This window comes from Pelmatolapia mariae, linkage group LG23, assembly GCF_036321145.2.
Source record: "Pelmatolapia mariae isolate MD_Pm_ZW linkage group LG23, Pm_UMD_F_2, whole genome shotgun sequence".
NCBI lineage: Eukaryota > Metazoa > Chordata > Actinopteri > Cichliformes > Cichlidae > Pelmatolapia > Pelmatolapia mariae.
The window spans coordinates 30,882,347-30,901,410 of NC_086246.1; the positions used below are offsets into that span (position 1 = coordinate 30,882,347).

The following is a 19,064-nucleotide window of genomic DNA, read 5'->3' on the forward strand; positions in this document are numbered from 1 at the left end:
ATAAAGACCATTGAAGCAAGATGTACACCAGCCTTTCACGCAACTTTTTAACCATTAGTTAGAATATACTATTTCATGTAGCGTGCACATATGAGATCAGAAAAGTCCCACATACCAAACTTGTACACTTATATTAAGAATGTTCTGCAAACAATACAGCATAATTTTGAAAGGAAAACAACAGTATTTTTAACTCTAATAATTATTTTTAATTACTTTATTTTGGCATCAGCAGACTTCCATATAGACAGATTTGTATCTTTAGTGTTTGTGGCACACATGAACCGAAAACTCTGCATGTTTCGTCAGAATCATGGGAATTTATTACATCAGCAGTTGCAGCAAAAACAGTTTAAAATCTGTCATTCACCCCATCATCCCACGCCACCCTGGCCTCCCAACATGGCCGCCGAGCAGGACAGCAAAGAGAAACTCAACTCTTCAATGTCTGTAACGTCGGCGCCGTCCTCACTGATGCTGAAAGAAGAAACAGAAAAACTGTTTCCCTTTTGAGGCCTGGTGCTGCACAGCACAATCCCATAATGCACCTGTTCAGGTGGCACATCAGCCTCATTAAGCTCGTGAGCCTCAGTCTGGGTAAGAAGGGGCGGAGCCTGGGATACGAAGCAGCAGCCACAAATCAGAGCAGACAACAAGAAGGGAAAAAAAAACGTTGATGCTGAAGAACAGGCACGTTGGAATACTGTGTGTGTGTGTGAATTATGTCTAAACTATCACTGTTTACAACAGTGGAAAAAACTGTTCGTTTCTCACAGAAAAACACTGTCACGTCTTTTATCTGCTTTTTTTTTCTCTTTTCAATTTTTTCTCTTTGTTCCTCCGTTGGTCGCCGCCGCTGCCTTGTCGTCTAATGGAGGAAGAGCGAGTGTGTAGATAGTTCAGGTCCCTCAGATGATCTCAAAGGTCTTCTTCAGCTCCATGATCAACTGCCAATCAGATTTCTGCATCTCGTCTCTGAACCAGTTCTTCAGAGCGTCGATGGACGCCCGTGTGATCTGAAACAAAAACAAAGAGTTAAAGTGAACCAGTTTGAAATCTTTCCCCTTATTTAGGCTCTTTATTTCTTCCTTGCTATTCTGTCTCCTCTTCCTAACACTGCTACCTGGACACTGACTGAAATCGACCTTTTAGCGGTGGAGTGAACAGCAGTGTTCACGGTAACTGTGATTTTTGTGAAGCCTCTCGTCTAACGTTCTTCTGTTCCTCCTCTAAGGGCGTGTCCTCACCTTGCTGACGATGATGTCTGTGGCTTCAAAATGGCGCCCGTACATCTTTGGCGACTCTCCCGGGATTGGCTCAATCTTGATGCAGATCTCCTGGCCCTTCTTGGCACTATCAACGGGCTTGTGATTTATCTCGATGCTGGTGACCACACCGATGTCCACAAACTGACATGTGAACACAAAGGGTTAGTTTACAGTTCATTTTATATTTCACACAAACAGCCACAGAGACTGTAGGCGGGTCTCACCGCTTTGCTGGGGACGCAGAGGGGCGTTCCCTGTTTCAGGACTCCAGCCTCCACTGTGACCCCCATCACGATGGGATCTCGGGAGTTAAAGATGAACTGAGGAAGAACTCGCAGCTTCACTGGGAACACGGCAACATGCCTGATGATACAGAAAACACATTAACCCTCGAACAACCCTTAAGTAAAATGAATCGATCACAGTCACATGTGCATTGTTACTGAAGCCTAATTATCACACTGATGTGCTCCATTTTCAGTGGCACGCTGGAAGAATGTGAAAATAAATCAAGAGCATCATCTGCATATAAACTGACTTTTACAACCAATAATAACAAATAGAATCATCTACAAATGTATTATAGATAATTAAAAAAAACACAACAAAACACAGGGTTAGTTAAACAGAAGTTATTCTGTGAAAGGACACCATCATATATTTGCATATATACAAAAAAGACTCATTAGCTGCAGTGGACAAATAAAAGCCTTTTGGAGTCTCCATCAACAATTTAATTAGAGTTTTTCACTATGTTATAGTATGTTGCTTGTTATTCCAGTCAATAAAAAGTCAAAAATACCCAAAGAAATCTGAACAATTAACACAAACGTGAGCTTTTCTTACCTAAACTCGTCCTGTTTGGCCTTCTTGTAGTCTTCTCTGTACTTGGTGAAAGCATCAAATAGGTGGTAGATGATTTCAGCAGAGAAGATGCGAACTCCCAGACTGTCAGCCATCTCCTGACTCTCCCGCTCCACCTTCACATCGAAGGCCAGGATCACCGCGTACCTGCCAACGCCAACCCCCCAAAACTCTGTCACATCTACAGGTTCTAGACCAGTGCTCCACCAGTACTAATTTCAACAGAGATACAATGATGTCTGTGAAATGTATTCAGATTTTTTTTTTTTGGTCATAAAATATTTTAATAGTTGTCCCAAATATTTTTAAATTAAAATTAGCAAATATTTGGGGGTGCAGATTCTACAGTGTTTCTGCACTAACTTGTGTTCATTTTGGTTGAGTGTGTGTTTATACTGTGACGTACTGCGGGTCGTGCTCCAACATGGTTGACGCCTTCATCACATCCTTCTTATGAACTGGGCCAATGTTAATGCCAGCATACTGCAGGGACACACACACAGAGTTCAAAGGTCAAGGACTGTTAGTTTCTACTTCCTGTAGTTTTTCAAAATAAGAGCTCTCAGCTGTACTGTCAGGTACTTACGGGGACTTTGGATGTCCGCAGGAACTCGAGCAGAGCCTCCAGCGATCCCAACGTTGATGCCTGGACGTAAACACCTTTCTCCTCCAGTTTGATGGAGCTCAGAGTCTGCTTAAGCTCTCGCACCAGTTCATCCTGAAAACCAGCACGTGTAAGTAAAACGGGAGTCTTACAGGACCAGTTCAGTCCTAGTCTTGGAGTTTAACTTAGACTAAAGGGAAAAGCACTGTTACCCTTAGGACGGGGATCTCATCATCCTTGTGAGCCACCAGCAGGGGGAGCCCCGCCAACGTCTTCTCCAAGTCTTTTCCCAAAATCTTCACACCCTGAGACGTCGACACCTCTTTGTGCTTCTCGTACTGGTTCTGCACACAACAACCAATCAACACGTCAACCACAGTCGATACATTTATGAAGCCCAAAAAGCAGAGACTATGGACATGTCCACACTAATACGTTTTCGTTCGAAAATGCATCTTTTTCTCTCCGTTTTGGTTTCCGTCCACACTGAGACGGCGTTTTGGCTCAAGGAAAACGCTGCATTTTGAAAACGCTCTCCAAAGCGGATACATTTGAAAACGCCATTTTCGCGTCGCAGTGTGGACAGCAAACCTGGAGCCTTTTCGAAAATGATGACACATTTTAGTCATGTAATGCAGTCATGTGACCAATTAAGCTAAGAGAGCAGAGGGCATTATACAGCAGTTGTTTTGTTTGCTCTCAATTTTGACAGCCCTATTAAAGATTAATATCAGTCTGTACATGCTCCAGATAGCTTTTCTTCAAATTCTTTAACTCTCTCTCGCTTTTGCAATTTTGTACTTTTGTGTTACTCGCAGCAACAACTCCACCTCATTGTTAGTCCATTTAAAAAACTCGGTGCTTTTCCTCAACATTTTGCCGCGACGTTTCAAAGAGCCGGAAAGTAAAGAAACGGCAGACAGAAATGAGGCAGGCCGAATCATCTTGCGCTTCACGCATGCGCAGTACTGGAACGTAAACGTTTTCAGCCGTTTCAATGTGGACGCACAACTCTGTGAAAACAACTGAAAATGCTAGTGTGGACGCGGAGCGTTTTCAGATGAAAACGCCATTTTCAAATCTATCCGGGCTAATGTGGACGTAGCCTATGAGTAGAAGTGAATTCATGTCTAATGATAAAGTGCACTTCTCCATCATTCACCACCACTAAAGCTTGATCTTGTTTCTTCACACATAGTCCCTCATGTTGAATTTGGTAAACCTGAGTGCTTAAAAACATTAATAAGAACAATGAAGTGTAAAAACAATTAAAACCAGGATGTTTTTTGGATTGCAGAACATAGTAAAATACTTGACTTGTCTTTTTTTTTTTTTAGACAAATGTCAAAAAGACATGTTTATGCTGAAAAACAATGCATATGTACAAGAAGTTAGAGCTCCATAATGAAATCCTCGAGCTTCGGCCGCTCTTGTTTTTCTTTGTTCTCTTTCATTTTTTGTTTAAATAAATAATTAAAAGTGATTTCTGGCCAGTCTCAACACCATTAACTCTCAATGTGAGATAATAAACAAAGCTCTGCTGGAAATTTAAAGCACAGTCTTATTTCTGACAGGAAAAGGCCGCAGGCTGACTTAGATGAACAAGCCTTCAATGAGTGGCATTTGATACACTCGGAAAAACAACAACAGTGTGTATGGTTGGTCTTCTGCACTAAAGGCAAAGACTGTGTGACCTAATCTGACATATGACATATGTGTATGCAGTCATTCCAAACCATTTCATAACAAAAGTGTGCATTTTGCATGAGTTAATGTGGCCCCTGTTAGTAAAACTCACCATATAATTCACTTTAAAAGCATATCATTTTAGAAAATTCAAAGTAAAGTCTTCTCATTCCTCACTCTTTTAGATTTAGAGGAAAATATAACACCTATTATTGTGTGCAATTTTATTTAGGATTAGTCTGTACATTTTTTCCGGAGCTGTTTGTCAGAGAAAGGTTTCCCACGGTGCAGGATAACGTTTTTAAATCAGCCTTAAGTTTTTGTTTTTAGCTTTAAAGAAAAATCTTTTACGAACGCCAAACAATTTTTTGTGCGTTTAGTTTTATGTCAAATATGAAAAATAATCACACAAAGTAGACTGAACAAGTGAGGAGAAACAAATGTATAATGTGCCAGCAGGGGGAGCCCCATCACCATATATTAGCTGTAGTGGCAGTGAACCTGTATCAGCAGGGTTACTGGATTACATTAAAGCAGGAAAGGAATCCACATCCTATTCATGGTTTGTACTGGTCAATGAAAACAAAGAAATAAAAATAAAAAGTCATAAATCTGAGGAATAAATCAAATAAGGACAAAGTAGGCCCTTCATAGAAATGACCCAGTCGAACCACACATCTTTTCTAAAGCCGACATTTTTCCCCAGTTTTTCTTTTTTAAAACGTTGACTATGTTACTTAAATTCCTTTTTTAATGCTTTTAATATAAAGCGCTTTGTCTGGGAAAGTGTCACACAAATCGTTATCTGCTAAATAATTAACTACAGTCACTTCCCTCACCTCCTCATATACACGTGAGGGAAGCTGCATGAAACAGACACAAGCAGGTCATTTTGTTGAACTGACTGCTTTAAACACCATGAGTAATTTAACTCAAAGCCATTATAGTACAAAATCTTCCCGCTACATCTTAGCCAGATACATGTTTAAAAGCTGCTCTAACAAAATTTTAGACATGTTTACCTTCACTCTGAGTTCCTTCAGTGGAGGTGGCAGCAACAACCCCCTGATCTGCGTCACGATGGGCCCTTCCACCCCTGGTACGATGATGGTCTCTCCTTCCCGCAGACGACCGTTAATCAGGATGACATCTATTGTTGTTCCCATACCGGGCAGTGCTTTTACCTAAACACACAAAGATCACATGGAGTTAGTGTCTGGACGGTGGAGGAATGGAAAAAGTAGAGACAACAGATAAAATTGAACTCACCTCCATGACCTGAGCTCGCAGCTCATCACAGTGCGCTAACCGCCGGGCCAACATTGTTTGGGTGAGCTCGACCAATAGGGCGATGAGGTTTCCCATACCATCACCACTGTGGGCTGACGTAGGAACCAACGATACAAATGTACGGGGGTCCTTATTCTCATAAAACAAGGCGGCGTTAAGACCCTGAGGACAAACAGCACACAGAAAACAAAGTTCAGGGAAAGTGAGCTTGATGTTGTCTTTGGTGTTCCTCAAGCCTCAATGCTGGGTGCTAGAAACTACAAAATGTTATCATCCAATCTTATCATCATGCTGTTCCTTTCAGTATGTGAAAAAGATTACTATATAATGCAGGTTCAAAACTTTTTAGGGAGACTTTATAATATAATAAAACTTGCTGAGAAGCTTATTTTGTTGAATAAAAACAGTAAAAATCTTTGTTTTACCCATTTGAATAACATTTTGATTATATTTAATTATAAGTAGTATAATATTCTAAGTAGTAAGTATATATTATATACAGTATATACATAAATACAAAATAGATATTATGTATATTATGTATTTTCTTGTCTAACTCGTGCTCTTTAATGAAACATTAGAAAAAATTGCTATTAGACTGTCATCATCTGGAACTGAATGGAAGTAAATGGCACAATGACCATAATGAATAAGTATTTCTCATTGTTGTGCTGTGATTGGCTGATAAATGACGATGTAATGATCAACACCTGTTGTGCGAACTCCACAATGATGGCCTTGGCTCTTTCGTCAAACTCGTCTTTTGTGTTCTTCTTCTGCTTCTTTAGTGTAGCCACGACATCGGTTTCTGGACTCTTCTTCCAGTCGTAGAGGCGGTCGATCTGGTAACGGCAATAAAAAAAAAAAAAATCAATCTCAGAAAATTTGCAAGAGAAGAAGAAGAAGAAGGTGAGGCTGATGTCGAGGAGCTGGCAGACCTTGTTGAGGGCAACGATGAAGGGGCACTTCTTCTCCTTCAGCAGGTTGATGGACTCGAGCGTCTGAGGCTCCAAGCCGTGCATGATGTCCACCACCAGGATGGCGATGTCGCACAGTGAACTGCCTCTGTTCCTCAGGTTACTGCAGAGAGAGAGAGATCAGTTAGCGACAGACAGATACAGGTGAGTGAGACAGGCAAGTCAGGAGAGACAGGCGTTACCTAAAGGACTCGTGTCCAGGTGTGTCGATGATCAGCATGCCAGGGATTTTGATGCTTTCTTTGTTGAACTGCACAAACATCACAGGGGTTAATACACAGTAACCATAAACACAGTTTATTAATTGTTCAGAGTGAGATGGCATACATTTTTAGCCATCTTTGTCTGCTCCTCGATGGTCTCCTTCGGGACGTTTGTGGCTCCGATCTGCTGAGTGATTCCTCCGGCCTCACCATCCTGAACGTGGGTGTGTCGGAGCTGCACGCAAACAACAAGAACAAACAACAATAAGTAAACGTTGTATCGTCAGTAACAGTTGGTAAAAATTCTGTAAGCAGAGAGTAAACGTCACCTTGTCCAGGATCTTGGTCTTGCCGGTGTCGACGTGTCCGAGTACACACACCACTGGTGCCCTCAGCGTTTCCAAGTCGATGTTCTTCATGTTCTCCACTCTGCGTTTCTAAGGAGACAAACAGAACCCGTCAGTCAGAGATGGGTATAGAGAGAGATCCTGTCACGCCCCCTGATTTTGCAGTGTCTCTCACCTCTATCCTCCTCTTGGCGCGGTCGTACAGTCGCTCCTCTTTCGTCCTGCCATCATCGTCCTCGCTCTCGCTGCTTTCATCCTCGCTCGGCGCCCTCCTCTTACCCTGGCTTGCAACCGTTGGCTTCTCCACTTCAGCTTCTTCCTCACTGTCCTCATCATCTTCATCTTCCTCCTCGTCATCATCATCTTCATCCTCTTCTTCCTCCTCCTCTTCATCCTCACTAGCGGCAGGTTGAGGAGGAGCAGTAATGTCCTCCTTCACCTCAATGTGGACTTTTTTCAGCTCTGAAAGGTGACAGATGGAAGTTTTAATTTCTACTGCTATAACATTTAACGGTTAAGTTCGGTTTTGTCATAAGTTTAACATGTTTGTCTAAAATGAATATTATCATAGTGAAACAGACCGAGCTGTACCATCACGTGACTGGTCAATGCCAGCAAAAAATCCCTCCCAAAAAACAGGGCTTGCCCATATGTTTTTGATATTGAAAGTCTTAAGTCCAACAAGCCTAGTGCATAAAAATAAAAGAACTTTCAGTCTAGTCAGTAGCTAAAAACAAACAAAAAAATAAAATAAAGAAGACTAGTCTGTACCAATAAAAGTGCATCCTTAGTTTAATCAGTACCAAACGACAGTACTTGCCTTGGTTAGTTGGTAATGAGCAGAAAGACCTCGTCTAAGTCTAGTCAGTCCCGAGCAGAAAGACCTCAATCAGTAAGTGCTGATAAAAGTATACACTAGGGGTGGGCGATAGAAACGATATACGATAGAAACGATATAGATTTGGCCAACGATAGAGATTTTGACTATATCGCTCTATCGCGATAGCGCATGTTGATGATGTCATCAAGCTGCGCCTGTTTTGGTAGAAAGTATCACAGCGGCTACAACCATTATCATCAGTAAATTATGTTCTCCTGACTGAAGTTTGGCCCGTGTATAGCATCCTGCTATGCGATTGCATGTGTCCCTAACCACCAGAATCCCTCACGTTAACTTTTATTGAGTGGAAAAAAAGTTGCCGTTCATCCTCCAGCTTCACTGTGCTAATGTTATGCTAACATAGCTGTGTGGCTAGCAATCGCGTAGCACAACATTATATACCAGGTAGTCTAACTTCGGTAACCCTGCAAACGCCACTGCTGTTTAGTTTTCTGTCTTCATTTATGTTGGAAGTGGTAGCAGAGCTGTACGTTTTAATTAGTTTCAAAAATCTCTCAGTCAGAACATGGTATGAAATGTTTAGGTATAAACTAGCGAGCTAACTTCCTGTTAACTTCTAACTCCGTTAAATTTAATAAATTCTGTTTTCACGGATGCATGGATGTTAAACTTAATTGTTACACCCGATAAAGCAGCAACGCTGATGATTTAATTAAGGATGAAAGAATTTAGACTGTTTTTAACTCTCAGTGTTCGTTTGACTTTGGGACCTGAAGGGGACGGAGTTTTGGACCCAGATTACTCCTCACTACGGCAGCCGTAATGCTCTGACAATCCATCAAGCAGTCCATCAGCAGGCTTACCAAAGTTGTACTAAAACATTTTTTAACAGATTTCTACACGCCAAAATCGGTTCAAGGTCAGTGAGCACAACAAGAATTCATACATAAGGCACACTCTAGATTTTTGAGAAAATTAAAGGATTTTAAGTGTGCCTTATAGTGTGGAAAATACGTTATACAGAAGAAAAGAATATATCGTGATATATATCGTTATCGCACATGCTTCAAATTATATCGCGATATGAATTTTAGGCCATATCGCCCAGCCCTAGTATACACTATTCTCTCCAAGTCTATTCAGTACCAAAACACCACAGGCTTAGTCTAGCCATAAGTAGGAAAAAACACACAATTAGTCTAGCCTTTCCAAAAGAAAAATCACACACACACACACACACACACACACACACACACACACACACACACACACACACACACTACCAAAAAGGGGCGATACTAAGTCTCTACCAAAAAAAGCCTGCTTTAGTACGACCATTTTTGCTACCGAAAAACATCACATATTTAACACATGCCTAACCCATACTATAAAACAGCTTGCACATGCTTTTGTGATACCAAAAGGGCACACCTAACACACACCAAGCTTAGACCTACTTTGATGTTTAAGAAACACATATGGGACATGCCTAGTTGGTACTAAAACAAGCACAAATCTAAGCCATGCCTTTTGGGTACTAAAACAAGCATTTGCCTGGACAGCATAGATTCAGTACCTGCTTCTCGTCGTGTCCTGCTGAGCCCCATTTTCCTTTCTTTTTATTCATGAAATAAAAGCAACATATAAAGAATTTAGTTCCCTCAAAGCCAACAGTCACACATGCTAGAGCTGCTTTTTGGACTTCAGTATATCCTGCCACGGACATTTTAACTCAAAAGACTGGGAATCGAACCACCGACTCTCTGACTGTAGGTGAAACTGTCTTTTTTTCCCTGCAGTGTTTTTTTTTTCCCTTCTTTATTAGATGTGAAAACAGAGGAAAGAATCTAATCATTTCAGGTGACCAAGGCTCTCACCTTTCTCCTCGTCACTGGCAATGGCCTCCCAGTTATCTACAGCAGCATCTGGCTTCACCTCTAAACACAGAGACAGAACAGAGACAAGTTAACTTCTGATCAGCGCAATAAAACACCGCCCTGATACCTCCACTTCACACCTGCAGCTCTTACCTGGTTCTGCAGGCGGTGCCTCAGCCTCTGTTTCCATTGCAACTGGCTCTGGAGTCTCTGAAGTCGGCGAGGTCACTTCTGATGTTTCTGGGAAGGGGAATGACAAAGTTATTTTTATTATATGACCAGCAGGAGGACTGTAGCGTCTCTCGGCTGGTGCAAGCAGCAGGGCTGTACCTTCAGGAGTCTGGGTGGCGGGTTTCTTCCTCCTCTTGTCTCCATAAACAGGTTTCTTCTTTTGCACCTCTTTGTCTCTGGATGGCACATCAACACCTGCACACACAGAATCATATTATCTGTACAGCGCTGACTGTACTGGAATGACTGCATTATACTTCTGTAACCCTCCTTAGCGCCCCTTCCAGTCTGTCCTGCTCATAGCACCCACCCTGAGCCTGCAGCAACATGAGCGTGGCCTCAGCACGAGCTCGAGCTTCCTTCTGGGCCTTCGTCAGCAGCTTCCCCTCCTTCTTCAGGCGCTCCTTCCTCTCCTTCTCCTTCTGCTTCTTCTTCTCCTTGCGCTCCTGCTCCAGGCGCTCCTACAAGGGCAGCAAAACCGATGCCACAGCGATTAGCGATGAGACGACAGGAAAGACAAAAGTGAAGAAGAACAAGAAGGAGGTGGTGGAGCTTTGTGTTTTACCTTTTCCAGCCTCTCCTTCTCCAGCTCCTCCAGCCTCCTCTGCCGCTCCTCCTCCTCTTTCTTGGCTCGCTCCTCCTCCTGCAAAAACAGTTTAATCATTTTCAGATATCAAGCACCCATCACATCATGATCTCCATGACTATGTCTCCCACAATGCCCCACCTCCTTCATCTTGGCCAGGGCCTCCTGCATGGCCTTCACTGTGGCCTTGCTAGGTCCCTTCTTCTTCTTGTCCTCATCCTTGTCTTTCTCTCCTTTCTTCTTCTTCTTGTCTTTCTTCTTTTTGTCGCCCTCCGGCTCCTCTGCAGAAGGAGAAGAAACACGTCACACTGAATGGCATCACACAATTTCTTGTTTTTCCTGATAATAACTTACCCTCTGCTGCTGGCTCTGCCCCTTCCTGTTCTTCCAACACTGCTGCAGGAGGCGCATTCTGCGGAGGCGCGGACTCCGTCTTCTTCTCTGGCTCTTTCTTTGGCTCCACGCTGCCCTCCTTCTCCTTCAGCTTCTTCTGCTTCATCCTCTCCTCCTCCTTCTTTTTCCTTTCCCTCTCCTTCTTCTCTGCTTTCTTCTGTGCCGCCGTCTTGATTTTGAAGGTGCCATCGTCCTCCTGCTGCTCCTCCTCGTCCTCGCTCTCGGCCTTCAAAGGCTTCCCTTTCTTCTTCTTCTTGTCTCTCCTGGAGGTGAACTCCTCGTCGTCTTCGGAGTCGTCCTTTCCAATGCTGCCTCCTTCTTCTCCTTTCCTCATACCTTTGTCCTGGTCCTGGTCCTCCTCCTCGTCGGACACTGAAGGTTTTTTGCCTCCTTTCTTTCCTCCTTTGGTCTTCAGGCGAGACTGTGAGCTGCTGTCATCGTCGGATTCTGAAGCAGGAGTAGGAGGTGGGGCCTGGAGGAGCAAAGAATAGAAATTTAGACACTTCTAAGAGTCTGTGCTCTTATTCCTATGATATGACGTTTATGTTCATTATTTCACCTTCTTCTCCTTTTGTTCTCCATTCCTTTCCCCATCAACATGGCCTTCAGCATCATCACCCTCCTCATCCTCGGGGCTAGCTCCGCCCTTCTTTCCCTTTCTGGTCTTCTTCTTCTCCGGTTTAGGAGGCTCGAAACTCTCTACTTCTTCTGTGATGTCTGTTTTCTGCACAGAGAGAGATTCTTTGTATCAGAACAAATCCTCAATCTCTCTGACTGAAAAAGCATTTTTGAGCTGAAGTGCCCCTCGGATGCGTTTACCTTCCCCTTTCCTCCTGTGCTCTCGAGCGATAACTCCTCGAGCTCCTTCATGATGTCATCCTCACTGGAAGAGGAGGAAAAAAAACTGTTTTAGGAAATTTCAAAGCAATAAGCTTGATTAAAATAAAAACTATCTGGAAGAATGTCTCACTCGAAGTCATCTTTCTTCCCTGCTTTCTTCTTCTTTTTTCCCTTTGGCTCTTTGGAAGCTCCGGCTCCTTCGATCTCCGCCGCCAGAGCGTCGATGTCATCTTTGGCACTGAGCACAGATTCGAAAAACAGTCGATCAGAGCATGAGAGTGACACCCAACTAAAACCTGGTCAGACACTGAGAACACGGGCTGCGAGAGGAGACCGAGTCAGACTGTGTTTCTCTTTGTGCCAGAAGAATGTGAATGTGAAGAGCTGCTGACTCCTCACTTCCTTTCATTTCCCATCAGCCCTCTGAGGCACAGTGAGCACAGAGCAACAGCAGTGCTGTAACCACGGATTGCGTTCCCTCAAGTCACTGTAAATCAAATATCATCTGGTTTCAGACTCACAAAGGAAGACATCTAATCTGCTCTGTGAAACTGAGACTCAAGATGAAGTATGGCAAAAACAAACCGCTGATTTATCAATTACATCTGAGATTTTCTGGCAATTTAGATCAAACTTTCAAAGTTTAAATTCATCTACAAAGTGAGCTGGAGGCACATTTGGATTACCGAGTAGGCCTCAAAAAAAGCTGCACACACAGACTGTTAATATGTTGTGAGGGAAAACCTTAGAAGTGAGTTCATAAAGAGACAACGTGTGCAGAACAAGATGTACAAATGACACAAAAAGTACCAAAAAAAAGAAAAAAAATACAAAGCAACCAAACGTTAAATGCAAAGTTAAAAAAAGGCAATAAAAAACCCCTCCTCAAGAATGAAGAAAAAAATGGAAAAAGTTATGACAGGAAACTTTAAGGAAAAAAATAGAAAAAAGTGAAGTATAAAAAAATAATGGTAGTGTGCACAAAAAGCGAGTAAAGAGTCATAAACAAAGATGAAACACAAACAAATAAAACGACACAAAAAATAAACATAAAACCTGAAAAGGTGTGAGGAGAGGTTCAAAAACACAGACAGTAAAAATCAGCAGACAAGAAACTACAAATGAATTTAATATAACTTTTTGCTAGAAGCTGCATTACTACCCCAATAAGCTTTAACTCACAGAAAACAATATTAAAGCCCAACATCTGGCAGGAGTTTCATCCTCGCTCTGTGACGTCAGTGTTTGTATCATCACTCCTGTTATATATTTAAGTTAAATGTTAATTTCAGCTATCTAATTAGTGTGAGTTTCCCTCCCTGAGCCGTTTTATCTGATCAGAGCGTTTCACGAGCACGGGGACTCGTGAAACGGTGTCCGTGGAGGGTCAAAACCAGCTTGAAGCCTCTCGACTATTATTAGTGCATTATTAGTATTGATTATAAATGAAAGATTAGGTGATCGGGTTCATCAGCGTACCAAAACCCGATCAAACCTTCCTTTCACGAGCAGGTGATCGCTCCCAGACTGTGGCGTGTCTGTACCTGCCTGCTCTGTTTATATTTACTGTAATCATGTTTCAGAGCTTACTCGTCAATAAAGGAGCAACAGCAGCACATCTGTGCTGTACCTGGGGATAGCCGTGACCGCAGCGGCTCAGGTGATTCATCCAGGCTTGCGTCACCGAGCAGGTCTTTGCTCACAGGTGATGTGTCTCCGTTACAGCAACTGCAGGCCGCCTCTGAGAGCAGCCGGCTCTGAGGCGGCTAACGCGGACACATGTGGCTCTCGTGAGCCCCGCAGCTGGCGGCGGGAGGCCCACCCAGGCTCAAGGTAACCCGGATTCACCCGTGTCAGCCCGCCTGCTGTTCTGTAATAATCCTTAAGCCACATTCAGGCTGTTTAAAGCTTCGCTGCCTCACTCCCTCACAGACTCGTGGTTAGCATCCGATAGCACGGCTAGCCGCTAAGCTAACAGTGTAAGCAGCGCGAAAACGGGCCGGTCTGGGGGTGTTCACGGGCCGGGAGAGCCCCCACGGGTTTGGTGTCAGTGCGGACCGGTGATGTTTATCGGTAGCCGGTGCTCTCCTTACCTGTCCTCTCCGGATTTCTTCTGTTTCTTCCCCATCTTGAAGCTGCAGTTTTCCGCTTACTTTGCTCTGTGTTGGCCGACGCACACGACGGCTCACAGCGGGCAAAGATCTCCTACTGACGGCGAGGAGGGCCCACTCCGCTCCTCCTCCACCTCTAATGCCATACATCTTAGGGTGACCAACCGTACTTTTTGCACTTGTTGACGTGTAAAAGCCTATATGACATTTTTTATTTCACCATTTAATAACCGCACAGAGAAGGCATCGTTTAAATATGTTAAAGTTTTCTTTAAGCAAACAGTAAGTTCTTCATGACTGGGCCAAGTGTCCTCTTTTTTTGGAAATCAAAATATGGTCACCCAAGTGACACATCCACAAGATATTTTTCACAGTTGATGATTTTATTAACTTTAACTATCAAAGTTGGAAAATTTCAAAAAGTCTAAATGCTTAAAGTGGTGAATAAAAGTGGTGTATAAATGCCACTCCATCTCCATACAACTACAAATATTTAATTACGCTATTATCGGTTATCAGTTCCCATTGCTTATCTTATTATTTTATTTAATACCTGCTTCTCTCCTAAATAATGATACTGTCTCGAACCAATAGAAATAAAGTTTAAAACCCGGCACTGTTCACGGAGAAATTGTCAGAGTGACACCTCCAGTTATATTCCTCTCCAGTCATTGGTCAGCACGCATGGCTGACTCGGTACTTTTGCGCATGCGTTGTACGCCTTCGGACTGATGACTTACAATAAAACTGTATTATTGATGATGCATTCGTTTCCTTCAGCCACATGCTTTTCATCATTATTAACTATGTCCCACAGACTTTTATTTTGAAAGTCTGAGCATATTTTTGTGCTTGAATTGATATTGGTTCAAATATATGCAATGATATGGTGTTTTAGGCTGATTTTTACCCGACAGTATACACATCAACTTACATTTAAATATTTATTTAAGAAAATAAATATATATGATAATAGTGCTGGCACATTTATCGGGAGAGTTAGGTGTTATTTTACAGTACATGCTGCATGATTGGTCAACTGTAAATCTGCAGACAGTTTAAGTTTCCACCTTTAAAATTGTTTGGTTAATAAGTACCTAATAAAATAATAATAATTAAATACTTAAAATTAAAGGAGAAGGTTACAGTAAATTCATTTTACCTGTATGTTTTGATTTGTGTGCTTAAAAACTGTATGATTTATTGTTTTTGTGAATTTCCTAAAACAAATGTGTTTTCATCTAAATATTTAGATGTTAAATACTAAAGTTACGTTAAAGTTAAAAGGCCTCCTGAGGATCTTGTTTTGCTGTATGAAAACCTTTTCAAATGTAGTTTTATGCATTTATAAAGAAAAACGCATTAGCTGATGAGAGAAATGAAGGCGATGATAACTTATGATTTTTTGTATTTTTGTTGTAGTTGTTTTTGTATTTTACCAAATAAAATACAGAAAATAATAATAACCTGTGGGAATTTTCATGAACAGTTTTCTCAAGCTGCTGTGAATAAATCACAGCAGCTCCTTTCAAGCATTTCAAATGAAGTGAAAAAGCAGCTCTGTTCACTCGAGAGGCTAAAAAATGAAAACTCAGATGTCCGTAAATGTCTGTTCCAGGAAAACCTCTCAGCTGTGACGATCATTTCCTTTATCGATCGATCAGTTTATTGCTCAGATGATCTGCCCATCAGACATACAGACATCTCCTCAATTTCTAAGGTTTTAACTGGCTGTAATGTGGCATGCAGCCTGCAGGGGGCAGCATCTCACTTGTGTTTAATGTTTGCCTCGTCTCAGCCCATCACAGCGAGCATGGCATCACACAGGCGGTGCAGTCGTGTGTGCGTTGCCCCGCTCTCAGAGCGCAGCAGCGCGCTGAAGGCAGCGGCGGCTATATGTGGACAGAACCTCTCCCCAACCAGCACACTGGTTAGCTCGCCGCTCAGCCGCACGGGGAGCCAGTGCACCGGGACGTCCAAGTGGCAGCTCTCGATTCGCCCGTTCTTCACCTCCATTTGCAGGCGAGCAGAGCAGCGAGCGGGTGGCTGCTCACTCGTCAGCTCCAGCTGCGTCTCCATGGTGAACTTAGGCGTCTTCCCAAATGTCCAGTCCCAGCTCCGCAGCTCCACCTCCATCTCACCCACACCAGGAAACATGGACTCATTAGTTGGGTCTATGATGGTCAACGCAGAGTGGAGGCCGAACTCTGAAACAAGATAAAAACAAATGAAGCAGAAACGTTTGAATACAGACAGAGCGTATCCTTTGGGGTGCAGGAAGACCGTACCTGTGTTATACTGCTGCACCAGAGCACCCAGGAGCTCCTCCCATTGCAGGGAGGGGGCATGGTCTAGGAGGTTGGCAACAGGTGAGGGGACGCTGGGAGTGGCATTGCTTTGGATGCCGGGGCAGGAAGGGCGGAGCACGGAGGAGAGGGCGGAGCGATCGGCAGAGTGAAGCAGTGTGCAGTGATGGTACGACGACTTCCTGCTCAGTCTGGATGCGGTGCCTGAAAGTAAACAAAAAAATAACAAATAAACAATGTAAACAACGATGACCTGGTAACAAAAACTCATAGTAAACAACAGAAACATGAATGTAAACATCAAAGCTACACAAAAATAATCAGAGAATAGGCAACAAACATGAACAGTAACAAACACAGTAACAATTCTGGATTCTGAATTTGCTATGAAAGAGGAAGAGCTAGCAGCATGTGACCAATCAGAAACATGGAAACGTCTACTTTTAGTTTTTATTAATCCAGCTGCAGAGTCGGTGTGTTTAATAGTCTGAGAGCAGGTAAAGAAAAATATATTAAAACAACATTTAAAAACAGATATAAAAAAAATATGAAGGAATACAGTTGCATCAATAATCTTTATTTATTGCTCATCAGGCAAACATGAAGACTTTAGACCCTCCAGCTCTCTACACTGTAATAACCATATTGCTTTACTGTATTTTTAAAAACCTTCCACCACCATTGGGTGCTGCCAATGAAGTTTTAATTACAGTAGACCATGGGTGTCAAAATCATTTATCATTAATTAGTCTGTATGTCTTTTATTTCTACTGTAATTAATTAATCTTCTTCCCTTTTTTGCTTTCTTGTGCTTTGATTCACACCCTCTGGCCTCGTACCTGAGATCTTGTATTGTCCGTTCAGTAAGATGTCAAACCTGTCGGTGGCCTGGACATCCAGTCCGGGCCGGAGGCGCCTCAGCGTGTCTGTGACCACCTTCAGGTTCCTCTGCCGGTCGTACGCCTTCTTGGAGGCGAAGAAGGTCAGGTTGAGGTTGCCCAGGTCATGGAAGACCGTCCCACCGCCGCTCCGCCTGCGAGCCAGAGGGATGCCCGCTCTCCTCATGGCCGGCAGGTTGCACTCGGTCCAAGGGTTCTGGTGGCGCCCGATGACAACGGCGGGCCGATTCCTCCATAGCAGCAAGACGCTACGCACCTGCAGGTCCACGTTGGCGTCAATCCAGTCCTCCAGAGCCAGGTTCTGGTACACATCGGTGGAGTGAGACTGGAGGACCAACCCTGCACTGTCAGAGTCTGTGAAGAAGCTGGACCTGGATCTGGAGCAGGACCAGGAGCAGGCTCGCTGGTTTAAAAGAGAAAATGTCCTTCTGACCTGTGATATCATCGTGCTTCCTGACATCACTTCATGTCAGGAGGTCAGGAAACAGGAAAATAATTTTTGTGTGTGTACTTTTTCCATCATAGATTATTATTGTCAGCGTTTCAGGTGGAAGGACAAAAAACTAAAAAAACTGATGGAAAACTCACTTAGCCTTAAAAATAGCTATCATCTGTAACATTTCACTAATATCTCAATATTTTATATATTTTACTCAGAAAAGGAATATGAAATATATTTCTGGTAATTGATTAACTGTTTGAACCAATTGGTTTGAACCTCGTTATTTGGCAGAAATGAAGCTCTTAAACCTTTTTCTTTAATAAGTTTGAGACATTTCCTTTTAAATCGCCAACAAAGTTACTTTAATGACAAAAACCACAAAGGACCAGAAGCAGCAATATAAACAGATACTTTATATCATTCTTTTTTAAACTGCACCACGTTCACGACGTACAACGTAACGTGTGACGACACAGACCCCTCCTTCCCCGAACGTCCTGTAGCTGTTAGCTTTAGCTTCGCACTAACTCCTCGCGCTGTTTTTAAAACACGAGCTGCAGCTGTAAGTCACTTCACGTGCACAAACAGCCGCTCACAGACCGTCCTTACCGGGACTGAAAGTGCCTGCTGGTCTCCGCAGACCCGGACCAGAGATGAGCTGCTGGTACGGACACGAACTGCAACCAATTTCCGCTTCGAACCTTCAAAGTAAAACTACGCAAAGCCTTACAAAGATTTTTATACACCTTATTTTATTGTCACAGTATATATTTGGTTTTATCTTTAAACAACAAAAACAACGAAATAAGCAACAAACAATATGAATAATCATAACAAAAACTAATTAAAAATACATAAATGATATATAATAATAGTAAATAAATAACTGAATAAATAAATATATAACTTAAAACAATAATTAAACATTTAAATAGAGTTTAAAAATCTGTGACAACAAGAAAAAAAAAACACAATCACAAATTAATTAATTTAACTGGTTATGAATTTGCATGTCCTGTGTAATTTAATATTAGGGAAGTTCCTGGAAACTAATTTCTTAGTCGACTAAATGAGAAAACAAAAAGCAGACTAAAACTAAGGAACACTCAGATATTAAGCAAAATTTTACAACTGTAAAATGGAATATGTCAAAAACTAATAATAAAGACATTTTAAACCATTTATCAGATTATTCAGTCATGAATTATGCCGCTTATCTGTGCGTCACCTTGCATTATGCATTATCATTACATGTTATACTCCCGACAAACAACAAAGAAGAAAAACACTGAAAACAAA

General features: G+C 42.4%; 2 protein-coding genes across 5 annotated transcripts; both read right to left on the reverse strand.

The window, feature by feature from the left end:
- Positions 1 to 300: 300 nt before the first annotated feature.
- Positions 301 to 14,229, reverse strand: eif5b (eukaryotic translation initiation factor 5B). Of its 2 annotated transcripts, XM_063466428.1 has the most exons (27): positions 14,101 to 14,229; positions 12,138 to 12,245; positions 11,987 to 12,050; positions 11,727 to 11,891; positions 11,129 to 11,639; positions 10,916 to 11,055; positions 10,754 to 10,831; positions 10,499 to 10,649; positions 10,288 to 10,383; positions 10,111 to 10,197; positions 9,958 to 10,017; positions 9,657 to 9,695; positions 7,415 to 7,701; positions 7,222 to 7,329; positions 7,017 to 7,127; positions 6,872 to 6,939; positions 6,651 to 6,792; positions 6,423 to 6,554; positions 5,692 to 5,874; positions 5,445 to 5,606; positions 2,949 to 3,080; positions 2,719 to 2,850; positions 2,539 to 2,615; positions 2,115 to 2,279; positions 1,493 to 1,631; positions 1,248 to 1,409; positions 301 to 1,016 (listed from the first exon to the last, which is right to left on the reverse strand). In XM_063466428.1, exons 1-27 carry the CDS (start codon positions 14,133 to 14,135, stop codon positions 909 to 911), a joined length of 3,642 nt encoding a protein of 1,213 aa, XP_063322498.1. In that variant the 5' UTR covers positions 14,136 to 14,229; the 3' UTR covers positions 301 to 908. The 2 variants fall into 2 exon arrangements, with proteins under 2 accessions (XP_063322498.1, XP_063322499.1); XM_063466429.1 differs by lacking the exon at positions 9,657 to 9,695.
- Positions 14,230 to 15,539: 1,310 nt separating this feature from the next.
- On the reverse strand, positions 15,540 to 18,539 carry lipt1 (lipoyltransferase 1). 3 transcript variants are annotated; one of them, XM_063466548.1, is made up of 4 exons: positions 18,375 to 18,539; positions 17,264 to 17,785; positions 16,407 to 16,628; positions 15,540 to 16,325 (listed from the first exon to the last, which is right to left on the reverse strand). In XM_063466548.1, the coding sequence occupies exons 2-4, from the start codon at positions 17,781 to 17,783 to the stop codon at positions 15,913 to 15,915; spliced, it is 1,155 nt and encodes a 384-aa protein (XP_063322618.1). In that variant the 5' UTR covers positions 17,784 to 17,785; positions 18,375 to 18,539; the 3' UTR covers positions 15,540 to 15,912. The 3 variants fall into 3 exon arrangements, with proteins under 3 accessions (XP_063322618.1, XP_063322619.1, XP_063322620.1); XM_063466549.1 differs by having other exon boundaries at positions 17,264 to 17,700; positions 18,375 to 18,477; XM_063466550.1 differs by having other exon boundaries at positions 17,264 to 17,726; positions 18,375 to 18,452.
- Between the last annotated feature and the right edge of the window lie 525 nt (positions 18,540 to 19,064).

Bases quoted from the DNA above. Each gene is read 5' to 3' on its own strand.
- lipt1 (XM_063466548.1), bottom strand. From the start codon at position 17,783: ATGTCAGGAAGCACGATGATATCACAGGTCAGAAGGACATTTTCTCTT. The intron at 16,629-17,263 runs GTACGAGGCCAG...GTTTACTTTCAG, and splicing joins CGGACAATACAAGATCTCAG to GCACCGCATCCAGACTGAGC. The intron at 16,326-16,406 runs GTACGGTCTTCC...ATCTTGTTTCAG, and splicing joins GGTGCAGCAGTATAACACAG to AGTTCGGCCTCCACTCTGCG.
- eif5b (XM_063466428.1), bottom strand. From the start codon at position 14,135: ATGGGGAAGAAACAGAAGAAATCCGGAGAGGACAG. The intron at 10,198-10,287 runs GTACAGCCCTGC...TCCCCTTCCCAG, and splicing joins CGCCACCCAGACTCCTGAAG to AAACATCAGAAGTGACCTCG. The intron at 2,280-2,538 runs GTACGTCACAGT...TGGCGTTGGCAG, and splicing joins ATGTTGGAGCACGACCCGCA to GTACGCGGTGATCCTGGCCT.